The 18,029-nt window shown below is 40.4% G+C and overlaps 1 protein-coding gene across 1 annotated transcript; it reads left to right on the forward strand.

Annotated features, from left to right (window-relative positions):
• The first annotated feature begins 2,874 nt into the window (after window positions 1-2,874).
• Window positions 2,875-13,885, forward strand: jkamp (jnk1/mapk8 associated membrane protein). Its single transcript, XM_028565826.1, has 7 exons — window positions 2,875-2,960; window positions 4,731-4,810; window positions 7,965-8,119; window positions 10,327-10,533; window positions 11,263-11,444; window positions 12,383-12,459; window positions 12,655-13,885. Exons 1-7 carry the CDS (start codon window positions 2,957-2,959, stop codon window positions 12,871-12,873), a joined length of 924 nt encoding a protein of 307 aa, XP_028421627.1. The 5' UTR covers window positions 2,875-2,956; the 3' UTR covers window positions 12,874-13,885.
• Window positions 13,886-18,029: the final 4,144 nt, after the last annotated feature.

Genomic DNA, 18,029 nt, shown 5'->3' on the forward strand with positions numbered 1-18,029 from the left:
CACATGAGTACCCTTACTTCTTATTGTTCTTATCAGTAGGCCTATTAGACTGATGGCCTACCAAAATAGGCTATGATTTATTGGGAAAAACCAAGCAGAGGCCTAGGATGTCTGGGCTGTTTGCATTTCTTTAAACCAATCACAATCATCTTGGGCGGCGCTAAGGTCCGGATGCAGCGACGGTGGCTCTGCAAAATAGTCTCGGGAAGGAACTTGTTTTGGTGGAAGATTTGTTCACACAATTAAAGCTTAGATCGGGCCCAAAAAAATCAAGCCAGACCCTACCCGAGCCCGTGCACGGCCCGGCCCGACACAAGCTGTAATTAAGAGGCTGAGCCCGATTTTAACCCAACCATTTTTTAATACGTGGGCCGTTATAACTGACATTCTCAACTACAATTCCTTTTAACTGTGGGTAACAGATCAATGCAGTAACATAATCAAATATATAGGAGACTTTCTGGTCTCAATCACCTAATTAATACAGTCCTTCACCACGGTCCGCATGCCGACGCACTGGCCGACAACGCGCCGGATATAGGAGAGACCCTATCTGCTGCTAAAGGACTCGTGAGATATCTGAAACAATCTGGCCTGGTTGCGCAATTATCGAAGACAGTGCTACAGATGGGGGGAGACACGATTTAGCACAGTTTACCTCACACTCAAGATCTAGAGCTGGGGGAGAAGCTGGAGAGGCATAGCTTTCTCCCCACCCAATTAGGCTAATAAAGTAATGGTTAAAAAAAACCCACAAATGCTTGATGAAGGACCCAGCCGGCCCGGCCCGCTGGTCGGGTTGGGTCGGGCCGAGTTCGGGCTCGGGCAGAGAATCTAAACTCGACACACAATACAGTAACGTGAGCTATTTAAATTAGCTGGATACATGGTTAAACGTTATTTGCTCTTACCACTGTATCTCCGTGTGCACTTTGTCCAGTCCCAGCAATCCCTCCAATCGGTCCCAAAATGTCCCAGTTAGAGAGGAAATGACCTAAACATATTTTTTTTGTAAATCTTTACAAGCAGGGCTGCCTTGTTGCACGATCCAAATTTCCAGAATGTTGTGATGAGATCAAACAAAGGGGGTAAACTTCCGTAACAACAGGTGATTCCTATAGGACACAGGTCAGGGGAGGAGACGATCTGATGAGATATACTCCAACACCAAACCTGTCCTGTGTTTGAGTATGAATTTATGTGTCGCTATAGAGATTGAGGGAGTCTAGGCTGCTTCATGATAAGCGAATGTGTTGTGTTCCCGGGACTGTCCATTTTGAAGGTGGGTGGAAAACAGGGTAAAGGAGAGATAGACTGAACTTGCAAAATTTCAAGATTTGGGTGAGCGTCTGTTTTTGTGGTGCCTATGTTATGGTGCCATCAATATCTTTGCATAATTCAAACTTGACAGCTTCAGCAGGAGATATATACGTCTCTTGGGAATAGACAGACACTAGAGTTGGGATGGCTCTACACAACAACACATTGTGGTTTGATACCGTTTAATCCTAATTTTCCTCGATTAAGATTTCATCTGTGTAAATCATCAAAGTCTCCCGAACCTTTGTCACGTATCCAGAGTTAGTTTTTCTATAGCAATGATTTACAGGAATACGCCACCGTTTGTTGAAATAGGGCTTATCACGATCAACCCTGGCTGTAGATAGGTGGCCCAATGCATTTTTTGTCTCAGTGCAAGTAATTAGGTTGTTTATTTGTCTTTTGTTGGCTCACTTTTACTCACAACATGCTAACCGGCAACATAGGATTACATTCACTACGCTAAGCTAACTAGCGGTGGCACTGCCGGTGCTGCACCGGACTAAAACAATGCATGCACAAAAAAATGCATTGGCCCACCTATCTACAGCTAGAGGAGACCGTGATAAGCCCTATTTCAACAAACGGTGGCATATCCCTTTAAAGAGTAACTTCAGTATTTACCTGCACCCTATTTTCCCATGTTTTTGTGGCTAAGTGACTGATGGAAACACACACCATTAAAGTAGCCTACATTAAGGTTTTGTGTCAGCAAAAGATGTAGGCTTCTTGGATAATGCATCATTTACAACTTAAAATTTACATTTACCTTATTGCACAATACATCAATAAATGCAGTACTTCTAAACAAAGGTATAGATTTTATAATAACACAGAGGCATGTGGAACTTTTATTGCACAAATGAGACTAAAACTATTCAAATCAGAGAGGTGTTGTGTGCCCATCTAAAAGGGCCGCTATACGTTTTGCAAACCACCAGATGTAACTGTGTTTGACGCCACAGCTTTAAATATTTATAAATAAGGGATAAAGCCCCCAAAAACTTAATCAGCACATTACTTGAAAAGTCAAGAATTGAGCTGAGGAAAGGAGACCAGTTAAATATACACAGGATTATTTAGGTAGTAGAAGGCTAGAAGGGAAGAATAGTTGTTTATTTATTATTAATTAATAATATCTGGAAAAATGGTTATTATATCCAGCAGCTGGCAGCCTTGCGATAAGAAGGATGCAGGCTACTTGATGTCAAGACTGTTTGGCCAATCTGTATTTTTCAAATAAGATTACAATTTAACACGGCTACTATACCTATAATAAACTTTGAAATCCCTTGCATGCATGTTCCTTTTGCAAAAATGTCATTCAACATTAGGCCTAGTGTGTTTTTGTGCGCACTTTTGGACTAAAATTGCCTCAATAATCTAAAATCTCTTTTTTTGTTGAGTCCAACAGCACTTACATTCTCAATTCCTTTTTTATATTTATGTTTTTGTATGTTACGTTTCTATTTTTTTCAATGTGGTAAAGTTATTGTTGTTTCAATAAAGCGTAAAAAGAAAAAAGACTTAATTTCCGGGTTGTGCTACCTAATTTTCGTCCACATCCGGTTTGCCCAACATCTGACTGACAAATGAAAATACTGTAGGACTGTTTTTAAACATTATTGGGCACAGAATGGGTAAGTTAAAGTTGCGTTCAATTTTCACTTTTCATAGCTTGTTAAATTAGTTTGATGGTAGCGTCGCACATCCTAGTTTGCTAGCTATAGTTTGGCTCTAATAACGTTAGCTGTGAACTAGCTAGCTAACGTTAGCTAGCTAGCTAGATAATAGCATCCCACTGCACTGGTAATAACGTTACTATCACATATTATTGAGTAAGAGCTAACGTTTTCTCTTTAGAAAACCGACGAGTGTATTCAAGACAATTTAAACACCGACCATTGAGAGTAGCTAGCTAATGTTTTGTGTCGCTAGCGGCAATTTGGTACAATTATCTAAGACACTGGCTTGTGTTTGTGTTGGTCACAAGCTAATGTAAATATTATGGTTCGCTCCAGAAAACTCTGAACGTTAATTTGATATAGCTAACCGCGAGCTGTATCCATTTTGAATTCTTTCATTAAAGATCCCATGACATGGTGCTCTTTGGATGCTTTTATAGTATTAGGTCCCCTAATACTGTATCCAAAGTCTCTTTTATATAGACCTTAGTGGTCCCCTAATACTGTATCTGAAGTCTCTTTTATATAGACCTTAGTGGTCCCCTAATACTGTATCTGAAGTCTCTTTTATATAGACCTTAGTGGTCCCCTAATACTGTATCTGAAGTCTCTTTCCCAAAATTCTGCCTTGGTGCAGAATTACAGCCACTAGAGCCAGTCCCACAATGAGCTTTCCTTAGGATGTGTTAATATTTCTAGCCACTGGGGGACCATAGGCAGGCTGAGGGAACTCATATTAACGTTAAAAACCTCATAAAGTGACATTTTCATGCCATGAAACCTTTAAATAAGGTACCCCTTTTGAATTGTTTCTTTAAGCCAAGTACCCCCCTGACCAGCGCTAATAATCTTTGGTAGAAAAAAAAGTCTATATAAAGGGGAACAGTACAGCGCTGTCAGTGATAGATTTACTAAACAACAGCCTTGTAACTGAAAAAACATACGTAAATGCTAATGTGAAAAGGAGACAATAAAGATGGTAGAAAGAAGGAAGGAAATAAGGCAAGAATAGGTGAAAATAGTATTAAAAACTTCAAAAACAGTGACATAACTTTGAAAAAAGCAAGAAACTTGTAAAAATAGGACAGTAGAAGGAAGGCAGGCAAGGTTAGGTCCAAAGAAGGCAACACAAATGTCACATTTTTGGTAGGAAAAAACAAGTCTACATAAAGAAAACAGAACAGATTAAATTGCTGTAGACTATTTCCCATCTCTGTAACTGATTTATACACAGTGTGTATGTGGATTGTGACGGGTCAATATTAAATGCTTTTAAATGCAGAATGCATGGAAAAGATGAAGGACAAGAGCTTCAAAAATGCCACGCACCATGTTATAGCTACATATTAAAGTTAGTTACGAGAGAATACCGTTGACTGGGACAGCTACATTCCACGTTAATGTTCAGTAAGGTACTGTTACAGCTCAGCTTCCTCGTGGAAAATCCTAACCACGAATGGACAGCTGAAGCCTTGAACTCGCATACATGTGGTTTGATTAACTCGGGACACTTTAAAATCAGCTCTAGGCATCGTTACTTTTTTTCATCGTCTATGTCACACTCCCCGGAACAACATAGCTAGGATAAACAATCCGACATACACAGAAACTAAGAGTTTTAAATGTTAATGTATGAAACCATAATGGAACGTTACCTATAACAAAGCGATTGTGCTGCCAAACGGCTGTGTGACTGGTGTGTACGGTGTTTGTATGTCTTTGCAGCTGTGGCCATGAGTTTAACGTGCCCAGGCACATACTGTGGCAGGATGATGGTCAATGGATCAGTGGAGGGAGAGTGTGGCGTAAGTACTGAAGATCAGATTTGTGTCTGACTGCTGATGGGTGACATTTATGTGTGGGACTGTGGGGCATTGCCTGTCATCCATCTAAGGCTACATTTATTAAACTATTTAAAAATGCCGTCCATCGCTAGCAATGCAGTGATCAGTGACTATTCTTTCCGACCAATCAGCAGCCTGCAGGGTTTCACGTCACCTTCTCGGCTCGCCTCAGCTTGCTTGGAACCTCGACTGAGGAGGTACTAAAAAGTACCTGTTAGTAGGGCTGGGCGATATGGACCAAAAGTCATATCCCGATATATTTTGGCTGAATATCGATATACGATATATAGCCCGATATTTTTTCCGCAAAGTGAGAGCAAATGTTCAGTCAAAGCCAAAATCAAATATGACATGTCACATGTAGTTTCATAGAAACAGTTGCAAAATCAAATAAATAATAAACCGGTTTCTTCACCTGGTTCATGATTAAATGCTCAGCTGTTCAAATAAAAATAAAATGTAAACCTAAATACTGTATAACAGGAGTACCTTTTTTGAAATCAAAGCTCCATATTTGTGATTCGTTCCAAAGGTCAATTAAGCTTTTGATATTAATATAATCTACTTTGTTCAAAATGTAATGCCTCATGCCTGTAAGCCTAGGTTTATAGTCCCATTCTTCCACTTGATACTACTTCCACTTAAGTAAACTAAAAGATGAACTATCGACTACAAAACAAAGAAACTAATTAATGTGTTAATACAAAGAATATTTATTATGATCGGTTCACAGATCTGAGTTCAAACGGAAACTTCACCCTTCTGAACTAAGAGTTTCTGCTTCAAGGTGAAGTTTAAAACAGACTGAAATGTCCAGGCTCATTCCTCCACTATTTATTTCTGTATGTATTTATGCGTTACATGTAATTTTAACGAGCACTGAGCTCCAGATCCTGCAGCCGCAGGCGGTCTCTGCTGCCCGCTGTAGCTTCTCTCCAAATCCGCCTGCCGCCGGCAAACTTAGTGGAACTTTCCGCCCGATATCGGCATACAGGTCGTCCTGGACTACGTGTAAGATCCTACCGATCACCACTCTGTCTTTGGCTGGTCCGATCTGGATCAGCGGGGACAGCGCAGCAGCGAGGCAAAGCTGTGTTTTTCCGGGGAAGAGACGCTGCGGCCGCCACGGAGCTCTCCGCCTCCCGCTGCCGCCCGGAGCTCAGGTTGCTGGTCGAAGGCGGCATACATAATCATAAAACACATTGTCACCTGTTAAATGTTATTCATTGCGGTTTGTTCTTTTCATTTCCTCTATCGAACATAATTAAGCAGTACAAAAGTCCGGCATCTTTAGCGTTGATCTGAATGCTTCGCACCCCTGTTCCAAGATGGCGGCGGTTTTGACGTATGTTTAGAACCTCAAGGCGACATCTGTGTATATATCTATGGGAGCAAGGATCACATTTGAACTATATCGATATATGCGATATAGTCTAATTCCATATCTCATTTAAAAATATATCGATATATTTTTTATATCGATATATCGCCCAGCCCTACCTGTTAGCAGGTACCAGGTACTTTTTTTCGTAATGGAAAACCAAAAAAGGCGAGGCGAGTCGAGCAGGTACCATGTAATGGAAAAGCGCCATTACGCTGCTGTGTTTTGGTTTTTAAGCAGAGTTTTGAGGTCAAAGTGATCTCCGTGCACACAAGTGTTTCTGGCTCCAGTAGAAGAATTAATCAACGTTTAAACCAAGACGCCCAAACCGCATAACTCGCTTACTGGGCATGTGCGTGCCGGGGTAAACAGGAGGCAGCGTGTATACTCTGCTCGTTGCTGGTAATTGCCATGGTAACGTTACACACCACAAACGTGTCTGACGCGGCGCTGCTGCTGATAGCCTCGTCTGGACACATTTCCTATTTATAAAATGAAATACCATGTTAAACATTTGATTGATTACAGCAAAGACAACGTCGGCAGTATTGACGGCAAAATAGGCTACAGAATATTTCATTTAGTATTGACAGGTGCAATATTTGAAAATCAATTTATTTATTTTTGAATTACATTTATATCTGCATTTATGTCAAAACCTAGAGAATTTCAAACATCAACATGTCATTTATAATAAACACTTGTGTGCACGGAGATCACTTTGACCTCAAAACTCTGCTTAAAAACCAAAACACAGCAGCGTAATGGCGCTTTTCCATTACATGGTACCTGCTCGACTCGCCTCGCCTTTTTTGGTTTTCCATTACGAAAAAAAGTACCTGGTACCTGCTAACAGGTAGGGCTGGGCAATATATCGATATAAAAAATATATCGATATATTTTTAAATGAGATATGGAATTAGACTATATCGCATATATCGATATAGTTCAAATGTGATCCTTGCTCCCATAGATATATACACAGATGTCGCCTTGAGGTTCTAAACATACGTCAAAACCGCCGCCATCTTGGAACAGGGGTCCGAAGCATTCAGATCAACGCTAAAGATGCCGGACTTTTGTACTGCTTAATTATGTAGTCGTGTCAAAATGACATTAACATCTTTTCTTATTCTATTTTGCCTGGAAACGCTTCCAACACGCTCGCGTGTCGCGTGAAAAATAGGCTTCTGTTCTATTTCTGGCATCCACGCGTGTTTGAGACGTGCGTGTCACGCAGGCAGTGTGTAAGCTTTAACCTGTTAACATGGAGCCAAATTAAAAACAGACACGCTACGCAGCTGACACGCTTACGCCACGCAGCCAGTGTGTAATCGGCCTAAGTAGCTTAGTCCCAGAGAACGAGATGTCATAAGACCGAATCAGGCGGCGAAACATTGTCGCTGTTAAAGGTTTAAACAGTCTCTGGCGTTGCCAAAGGTCTCCCGGCCGTTGAGACTGCAACACAACCCCCGCAGATTCCAAGCCAAAACGGGTCAGAAGCGTTTTCCAATGTCTCCGGTTTAGGGGCTCTGAAATGCCAGAGCAGTGTGAATGGGAGGTGTAAATGTAGAAAAAGATATTCGTTTTTAAACCAAAATCTAGCAATGTAAATGTAGCCTCAGAGAGCCGGGATTGTTGTAATTAGCATTCCACTTGCCCGAACACAGAGCGTACTGGCGAGCGTTAATGTTGAGCCCTGCTAATCACTGCCATCTCGGTCCGTCCTGCCAGGTTTGTCCTCGAGGACAGCGGGCCAACCACCAGAATGTGTGCCAGCGCTGCACTGAATCCCCCGAGCTCTACGACTGGCTCTATCTGGGCTTCATGGCCATGTTGCCCTTAGTGCTGCACTGGTTCTTCATCGAGTGGTACTCTGGAAAGAAGAGGTGAGGAGGATTACTCACACTCAAAGAGCATCAAATAATATCCGTGGAGTAGGACATTTCCAATGCTTTGTTCCTTCAGAAGTAGAGCCCGACCAATTTATCGGCGGGCCGATATTGGGCAGTTTCCAAACTATCGGTATCGGCATTTATAATGGCCGATAAATGAATATTTCAAAAGTAAAATAAAAACGGTGTTGTTCTGAGTGTTTGCATTGTGTAGTTTTTCCACCAGAGGGCGCTCTACAACGTCCCTGTTGTTTAACCCTTTAAGTTTCATATCTTAAGTTTTGTATTTTATTTATCAGAACTTAAATATACAGTATTTTGATGTTCCTCTGTTCTGTTTTGACAATGAAACAAGTTTATTTTTAAACTGCATTATATTATTTTAGTGAGGGCGTTTCTGGATTTAAAAAAAAATAAAAAAAAATATATATATATATATACACATATACATATATATATATATATATATATATATATATATACACATATACATATATATACACATATATATATATATATATATATATATGTATATATATCGATATTCCGACATATCGGAATATCGTATTTTATATCACGATATCGGCTTTAAAAATCCTTTATCAGTCGGGCTCTTTCAGAAGCAAGAAAAGTATCGGTATTATCTATTCTCTTCCAAATTGAAACCTGCCCTAGACTTACTATCGGCTCAAAATCAGATATCACGCTATGTTTGGCCAAACACTTCAATGTTGATATTGCGACGATATTGTAGTGTTGACTATTGGTGCTTTTTAACAAAAATATTTACACAATGAGATTTCAGATAAATAATCATCAATAGTGTGGATACAATGGAGGCAAATAATAGAACAGCTAGAACAGTCTTGTAAGTTCAGAAAATGACATCACTTTACTGTAATGCTGCCTTCAAAACCAGAAAAAGACAAAAACTATTGTCGAAATATCAATATATCGATCGCCGCATTTTCAGAATCAGAAAAGGCTTTATTGCCACAGAAAGTTAACCTTATGTGGAATTTATTTTGGTGAAAGATGCATACACAAACAAACATATTAAACATTAATATGAAATAGGGATCGACCCATACTGGTTTTTCATGACCGATACCAATTATTAGTAGTTAATGAAACCGATATTTGATACTGAGACCATTTACAGTGAAAATGAAGATTTTGGAATGTTACAAACTCCAACACAAAACTTTGTTTAAATGCTTTAAGCAAGTATTTAATAAATTAGAAACTTTGAACATAATCCCCAGTAACCGAAAGACAGACAGTGTTGTGGGCGGGACATTAACTCAGACTCAGTGGTGAGACAAACTGAAGCAGAGGGACAGACACAGAGCTGTAGCCGAGCCAAAGTAGATCACTTTTATATTACTTAATTATCGGTTTTCAGGCAAATGAAACGCCAAAACAGATAATCTGCAAACTGCCAAAAAAGTGGCCCTAATATGATATAAACAATAAATACAGAAAAACAGACATTGCATAAGAAGTTGCTTAAAGTGCTCATATTATGCTTTTTGGCTTTTTCCCTTTCCTTCCTTTCCTTTTCGTTATATATCTTTTTTGTGCACGTTACAAGTTTACAAAGTGAAAAAGCCCAAAGTCCACCCCAAAGGGACTTACCATCTCCAACAGAAAACACTGTTCACAAACTGCTCCAAACAGCTCTATTGTAGTCCAGCCTTTACTTCAGAGACCAACGTGGTCACTTTGTAACACACGTTATAATGCTCTGCTAGCTGCTAGCATGGCACGCCCTCATACTCTGCTTCTGACTGGCTAGTAGTCCTTACCTAGCTACTGCACATGTAGATGAGATGTCTCACTCTGTAGCTAAAACAGAGAGCTCAACACACAGGGTGAAAAGAGGAGCTGCAGCAATGTGCAGTACAACAAAAATATGGTGTTTTAAAAAAAATTAAACCATGTAAACCTATTCTGGTACAACCTCTAAATACAATTATGAACCTGAAAAGGAGCATAATATGAGCACTTTAAGAAAAAAAGAGGCTGGATAGGTTGAGTGCAGAATTTGCAAAGAATATACAATATGTGCAATGGATCACCAAATGCACACCAATAGCTATTTTCACCATTATGTTTTAATTTTAAAATGTCAGACGCCCACTATTACTGGTGTTTCTGTTGTCTTGTGTGTGTGTGTGTCGGTCTGTCTGTCTGTCTAGTTCCAGCGCTCTGCTGCAGCACATCACAGCCATGTTGGAGTGCAGCGTGTCGGCCGTGGTCACCTTGCTGGTCACGGAGCCGGTGGGGGAGTTCAGCATCCATTCCTGCCGGGTCCAGATGCTGTCAGACTGGTACACCATGCTCTACAACCCCAGCCCGGACTACGTCAACACGTTACACTGCACGCAGGAGGCCGTCTACCCGCTGTAAGTACCAACAACAGGCCCCAAGTTTTGAATTTATTCGACGATTAAAAGACAAACAATGAAAACCAAAATGTATTTCTGGCAGTGCGGAGAAGTCTTTCAAACAGCATTTAGATTTTTGGACAATGAAATAGCTCTGTATGTTATTTAACTCTCTTTCAGGAAAAAGATCTTGCAGAAACGAAAATGGAAAAATAAAACTAAAGAAAATTTGGAATAATTAAAAAACAACTGGATACCTTTTTTCCGGTCTGGGGTTAGGGGTGCATGGTGTGCTCGGGCTCAAAACCTACGCTGCCAAAAATTTGTTATTAATACATACAAGTACTATATTCCAATAAAAGGTCAAAGGAAGGAAAATTACTAACTATTGTATGCCGACACGTCATTTGAACAGTTTCAGACTACAGGGGACTTAGTTGAAACTCGTACTAATTGTGTGGCCTATGCTACAAAAGTATACTGACTCGTGACCCATGTATCGTGATACGATACGTATCACGATACATGGGCATATCGTGTATATATATCTATCTCGCCTTACGCACAGTTTCGCAATAATATATATATATATATATATATATATATATCTCGCCTTACGCACAGTATCGCAATATATTGACTTGTGGAAAATATATTCATGTTTTCTGATATTTTTCGTGTCTTCTGGTTTTTTGTTTATCTCTCATTGGGACTCATTTGACTGCCTCTCGTTTCTCTCGTCCTCAGCTACACCATCGTGTTAATCTACTACGCCTTCTGCCTGGTGCTGATGATGCTGCTGCGTCCTCTGTTGGTGAAGAAGATAGCGTGCGGTCTGGGCAAGTCGGATCGCTTCAAGAGCATCTACGCTGCCCTGTACTTCTTCCCCATCCTCACGGTGCTGCAGGCGGTGGGCGGAGGACTGCTCTGTGAGTGTAGAGGCGCAGCAGGAAGAGAAGCTGGAGGCTAACCCTGCTCACCGTTATTCAACACCACTACTCGCTGACTTTTGGCAATATGTTGCATTTAGACAGACAGACAGACAGACAGACAGACAGACAGATAGATAGATAGATAGATAGATAGATAGATAGATAGATAGATACTTTATTCATCGCGAGGGAAATTCTAGGCATCCAGTAGCTTAGACAACACAACAAACACACATATATCTCACATACTCACAGAAATGTAAAGAGTTAATCATTTGTGAGGTGATTACAAAGGTCTGGTATGGACTGACCATGTGATGAAATGACCAGGATAGGGTGCTATGGTAGAGTGGGTGCAGTGGTCGTAGTGCATTTATTGAACTTAAAAAACATTGAAAACTAAAGATAACGTCGGCAGGGATCAGTCTATGACCCAGCTGTGATTTAAAGATAACGTCGGCATGGATCAGTCTATGACCTGGCTGTGATTTTAAAAAAGACGTCGGCAGGGATCAGTCTATGACCCGGCCGTGATTTAGAGATGACGTCTGCAGGGATCAGTCTATGACCTGTAATTTAGCGATAATGTCAAGGATCAGTCTATGACCCGGCCTTGATTTAGAGATGACGTCGGCAGGGATCAGTCCATGACCTGGCTGTGATTTAAAGATAATGTTAAGTGGGATCCGTCTATGACCAGTTTGACACTTTCCATTGGAACTTCTATTTTTTACTTTCGTTGACATTTTGACTTTTTTTTTATGAGTTTTAAAAAGGCTTTTTTTAAACAACTTTTTTTACGCTAGCTCTGCTGTAGGCCTGAGCCACTGAGTTCACATCCAGCTGGTTTGATAGTTGTTCAGTAAATGACCAAAAGGCAGACTAACCAGCGGTGTTTGATTGTGCAGCTGTGAGTGACAGTTTGTGTGTTTCAGACTATGCGTTTCCCTACATCATACTGGTCCTGTCTCTGGTCACGCTGGCTGTTTACATGTCTGCCTCGGAGATCCAGGTAACTGCACTCACTGCACTCTCGGCCTTTCTAACATGTAGCATGTGGTGCCATGTGTCTTTAATATTATTCACTAATATTAAAAACAGTCCAATGTTTGACAAGCACATTTAGTGTTTACTGGAAACTGATCACCTAGTATGATTAATTCTGACTTTTGTGTGTGTGTGTGTGTGTGTGTGTGTGTGTCCACAGTCCTTTAAGAACCTTGTCACTAAGAAGAAGCGTCTGGTGGTCCTGTTCAGCCATTGGCTGCTCCACGCGTACGGCATCATCTCTATCTCCCGATTGGACAAGCTGGAGCAGGACCTGCCGCTGTTGGCCCTCGTGCCCGGTCCCGCCCTCTTCTACATCGCCACCGCCCGGTTCACTGAGCCCAGTCGCATCCTGTCGGAGGGCGGCAACGGACACTGACATTGTTGACCGACCAATCAAACATCGATAAAGTTTTTACAAACGTCTCCGGTGCCAACCTTCAGCTCCTCCCACCGAGAGGTGGGGCTTCAGTGTCGGGGTTAATGCCATCAAACTTGCTCAATGGTCATAATGGGATGACATAACGAAGTGCAATATTTAACATTGGGGAAACAACTTCATCATCTGCTCCAAATGGTGTGCAAGTATATAAGTGGGGCTGCAACTCACGATTATTTTCATCGGCGATTAATCTGTCAATTATTTTTTCGATTCATCTGTTAGTTGTTTGCTCTATAAAATGTCAGAGAATGGTTTAAAACATGTGGTACAGTGTTTCCCAGAAGCCCAAGATGACGTCCTCAAATGTTTCATTTTGTCCACAACTCAAAAGACATTAAGTTTACTGTCCCAGAGGAGCGAAGAAACTAGAACACATTCACATTTAACAAGCTGGAATCAGTTTGACTTTTATTTCTTCGTAAAAAATGACGATTAATCGATTATCAAAATAGCTGGCGATTAATAGTTGACAACGAAGTATATTAATAGTTAAAGTTGGACAATAGGTGATAAACTACTCCAGGTTTGGTCCAGTCAGGATTTCTGAACAGGACTGATGGTCTGGGATCTGTTCCCAGATCAGTTCAGTCAGCTGAAGGCCGACTTCATTAAGTCTTTTAACACTACATCTTCCCATTGGAGGAGGACTCCATGCTAACTGTCTGAGTGCTCGTACAACTCTTCACATTTCATTTCATGCATGGCTTCAACTAATGATTCTAGTAGACCAATCAGGGTTCAACAGTAAGGGTCCCCGATGGCCCGGGGCAAGTCAGACGCCACTTTGGGCCAATAAACATAACGACCCACTCATCGTATCATAAATCCTTTGATTTGAATCTGCTGTTGGCCAGTCAGGAATTGAGTTGGCACTTGATGCTTTTGATTTATTTATTTTTTACACTTTTGATGCAACGTTTTTTTTGACCTTTTTTTGTTTTTGTCTACACTTGACATTTTTTAAAGATTTAGTTTTTTGGGGTGGGGGCTTTTTCCCATTTACTTCCAAGTGACAGTGGATAGACAGGAAAGGTGGGAGAGAGATGGGGGATGACACGCAGCAAAGGGCCGCAAGTCGGATTCCAACCCGGGCCGCTGCAAAGGACTCCGCCTACATGGGGCGCACGCTCTTACTGGGTGAGCTAGAGGTCGCCCCCCCCTTTTTGACGTATTTGAAACGCTTTTTTGGACGGGGGGGTTCCCGAAGTTTGACTTTTTTTTCCCTGATATATTTTTTTCCCCTGATGACTTTTCCCAAGACTTTTTTTTTTTTTTACTTTTTTTCAACGGTTTTCTGTTTACTTGCCCGACCGGACAATTGAAAAAATCCTTAGCATTGAACCCTGCAAATCAATGATAATATAGTCCCTAACAATAATGCCCAATGCAGATGGCGAGTTAGCACACACTGATCTGTCTTTAAATGACTCCTTCAGATTGAGATTACAGTGATACTAAACTTTTCAACGTTCTTGTCGCTTTTTGGTGGCGTTTTTCGTTGCTTTTCTGGGACATTCTTGACTTATTTTTTTTTTTTTTTTCTCGACGTTCTTTGGTGCTTAAATTATTTGTTGCTTTTTTTCCAATGTATGTTTTTTTTGACATGCTTGTCTTTTTTTCCTCTAGTTTCTTGATGCGTTTCTCTCTTTGACGTTATCACGTTTTCCCAGTTTTTGACACTTTTTTTCAATGTGTTCATTGCTTTTTTTGACTCTTCTTCCTTTTCTGTAAATTCTTTCTTCTTTCACTTTTTTTCCCCAAAGTTTGACACTTTCTTAAATGTTTGTCGCTTAATTTCAATTTATACCTTGTTTTTTTTACATTTTTAGGGGTTGTTTCGGACTGTATATTTATAGAATTGTAAATATATGTATGCTTGTAAATAGGTGTGTGTTCGGTAGGATTTGCTACATGCACATAAACTCAAATTACAAATGGATGTTTCACAACAGTGTGTGAGGTCCAGTCTACCTACCTGTATCAGTTCATGTGCTCTGTATTTATATTTGAGTCTGTTAAGTGAACCCTGTCAGCATTATCTCAGTCCTCTTTATGGTTCTCTTAAACATAAACATGCTGTCAAAGTCAGACAAACAGTGTGGTCTCATGTATGCGAGAGGAGATGTTCTGCCCTTCCTGAGGCAAAAAACACACTGTTGTCATTTAAAGAAGTGCACTTGTCTTATTGGAGCTACACACACCTTGGGGAAAGAGAGAACTAATTTGTGTGTTATCTGGGAAAAAGAATCTGTGGACACCAGCTGAGGAACGAGTGCAGAGGGAGGCCATCTTCACGTTTTAACACTTGTGTTGACTTTGGGTCAAATTGGCTTGGTTTTCAATTTTTGTTTTGTATCAGAATATATGGGACGTAGAAATAAGTGCTGAAAATGTGTAGAAGAAACATTTTACAATTTTTAAAATGTTGGAAAAAGCAAACAAACTGAAAATAGGGGCGTCAAAAATGTTGACGGGAAGACAACACAAGGCTCTGAACACCCATACAGGTGTTTCCAGTTAATCTGGCCGATTGGACCTCTTCCCAGGACTGTGTGGGTGGGTTTAACCCTATGGACCTTTTTCACAGCAGACATTTGGACATGTCATAGTAGGAAAAGCACAGCTGAAATTGATAACCTTAACGATGGCTCAGTTCCATCAAGTGTCCCAGTAAACTATTTCAGTGAGTCAGCATGCACAATACCAGGACCTCTCCTAAGTGGAATGCAGCCATCAGTAATGGTTTAATATCTAGTGTGGTCTTTACAGCCATCCAACCAGTGGCGCACATACTGTAAATAACAGACCTTTCTGTAGACCTCAATGACAGCCAAACAACATTTTTAGGAAGTTTAGTTTTATTGATAGACTTTTGCAACACATTTTGAGTCAATATTTCTTCAGTAGGTATGCATAGGACTCAAAGTGCTAACACCTTAACAATAATTTTTTTAAACGAGAACATTATGCAGCATGTCGACAGTAAGTCGGTGAACTTTCTTATGTTACATACTTGCCCTGGAAAACGTTTATTAATGCTCAGTAGTAAACTTAAAAATCAGTGTGGCGACTACAGCTCAGCTCTTCTATAACAGTGTGAGGTCAGTTAACCTGGACATCTGCACATTCAAATTATACAAATAATAGAAGAGTAAAAATATATCCCGACGTTTTGAAAACTACCTGAGACTACCAGAAAAATCTCAAATCCAAACATGTAATCCACCTTCAGATACTCCCATACGGTTAGATATTAGGTTGTTGTTTTTTTTACATTACAAATTAATGTTAAACATTCAGAAAGTACTCATACCCTTTCTCACTTTTCTTTTCACATTTATGTTGCAGCTTAATGTGACAATTGTCAGTTTTGTAGATGACATTTGCAGCTTTGGATTTATGGGTTTGTGATTGTGGACACATTGCTTATTTAAAAGAACAACCTCTGAGCCTGAGAAGGCTTCCACAAGATATGAAGACCTTTAAAAAGGATTGTGAGTATGATGAAAAGGTGTGTTAACTGCACTAAACTAAAAACTGATAGTCTGATAGATACCAACGCGTGTGCAACTAATGCTATGCAGACTGCAAATTGAAAGCACAGTATTTCATAAAACAACAACCCTCTATTCTGATATGTTGATAGAGTATCGGTATACTGACAGCTCTATGCAGTAACTTTGTGAATGTCAGTCGGTGTAGTTTTGCGGCAACAACATTAGGTTTCAGCGTGTCAGTTTGACTGGCAATTTAAGAAATCACACTGCAGCTCCGCAAAAGTAGCAGAGACAAACTGGAGTACTACATCAGTAGGAAAGGGTTTAGTTTTGTCGCTCCACAAGAACCCTACTGTATCTGTTGAACACATTTAGGCTACGTTCAGACTGGAGGCAGAAGTGGCCCAAATCTGATTTTTTTTTTTGGGGTCAAGTGGCCAGTAGTGGGACCACTCAAATCTTGCCCTGATCAGATTTTTTTCAAATCAGATTGAGACCAATTCCATATGTGGTCCTGAATCAGACCCAGGTCTGATTTATTATTATTTTTTTTTTTCCAATGCAGCTGCAGTGTGAACAACCGAGGCGGATTTGATGCGACTTTTACGTCAATCTGCATCGACATTTGTCACAATTGTGCGCCGGCAGGAGTTCGCCCTAGACACGGTAACATTAAAAACTGGACTAGGCTTACGACATGGAGAACAGCGATGGAGCAAGTCGATGGAGGGAGAGGGAGGTGTTAGACCGAATTAGTGTATGCTCATTAATGTTATGGCTGCCATTGTACACACTTTGAAATAAAAGTGAAAATGCTGACTTCCTCCATGACCTCCCTAACTTTAGTGCGACAGCGTGCTGCGTCTGATGTCACGGTTATTGTTCTTTTGCGCCTGCGGGTCAGTTTGAAACCACAAACAGTTCACACTGGAATCTGATACAGGCCACTTTTTAAAAAGGTCACGTAAACAACCAAACAAATAAAATCAGATCTGAGCAAAAAACAAAATTATGTATGTATGTATGTGTGTGTGTGTGTGTGTGTGTGTGTATATATGTATATATATATATATATATATATATATATATATATATATATATATATATATATATATATATATATATATATATATATATATATATATATATATATATATATATATCCAATTTGAGCATTAAGACTTGCGGTGTGAACGTAGCCTTTGTTCACGATACAAAGTGGAAGTTTTATCCCCATTTATCTTTCCACGTATGAGAAATATCACCAGTTACAGACCTAACGTGTGTCAGTTCCCTTGAAACGAAGCTACAGTATAACCAATCAGAAGTGCTCTGTTGGAACTCCCCTCTCTCCGATGGAGATGGAGACGGGCGGGATAGCGCTGCAGTGTTTTTTTTTTTTTTTTTTTTTAGTGTTTACACTGTATAAATTAGCCGAGCGTCTAGCTTAATCCCGACAGAACAGAGCCACTAATATTAGTAGCGAGAGCAACAAGCCATCCCTATTTTCCACCGGGCGCGTCTGCGCTGTGTCCCGGATGCGCCGCGCCCCCTTGCTTGATAATCCACCAGCCACGGTGCGTCCCGGGAGCGTGC

This window comes from Perca flavescens, chromosome 20 (assembly GCF_004354835.1).
Source record: "Perca flavescens isolate YP-PL-M2 chromosome 20, PFLA_1.0, whole genome shotgun sequence".
Taxonomy (NCBI): domain Eukaryota; kingdom Metazoa; phylum Chordata; class Actinopteri; order Perciformes; family Percidae; genus Perca; species Perca flavescens.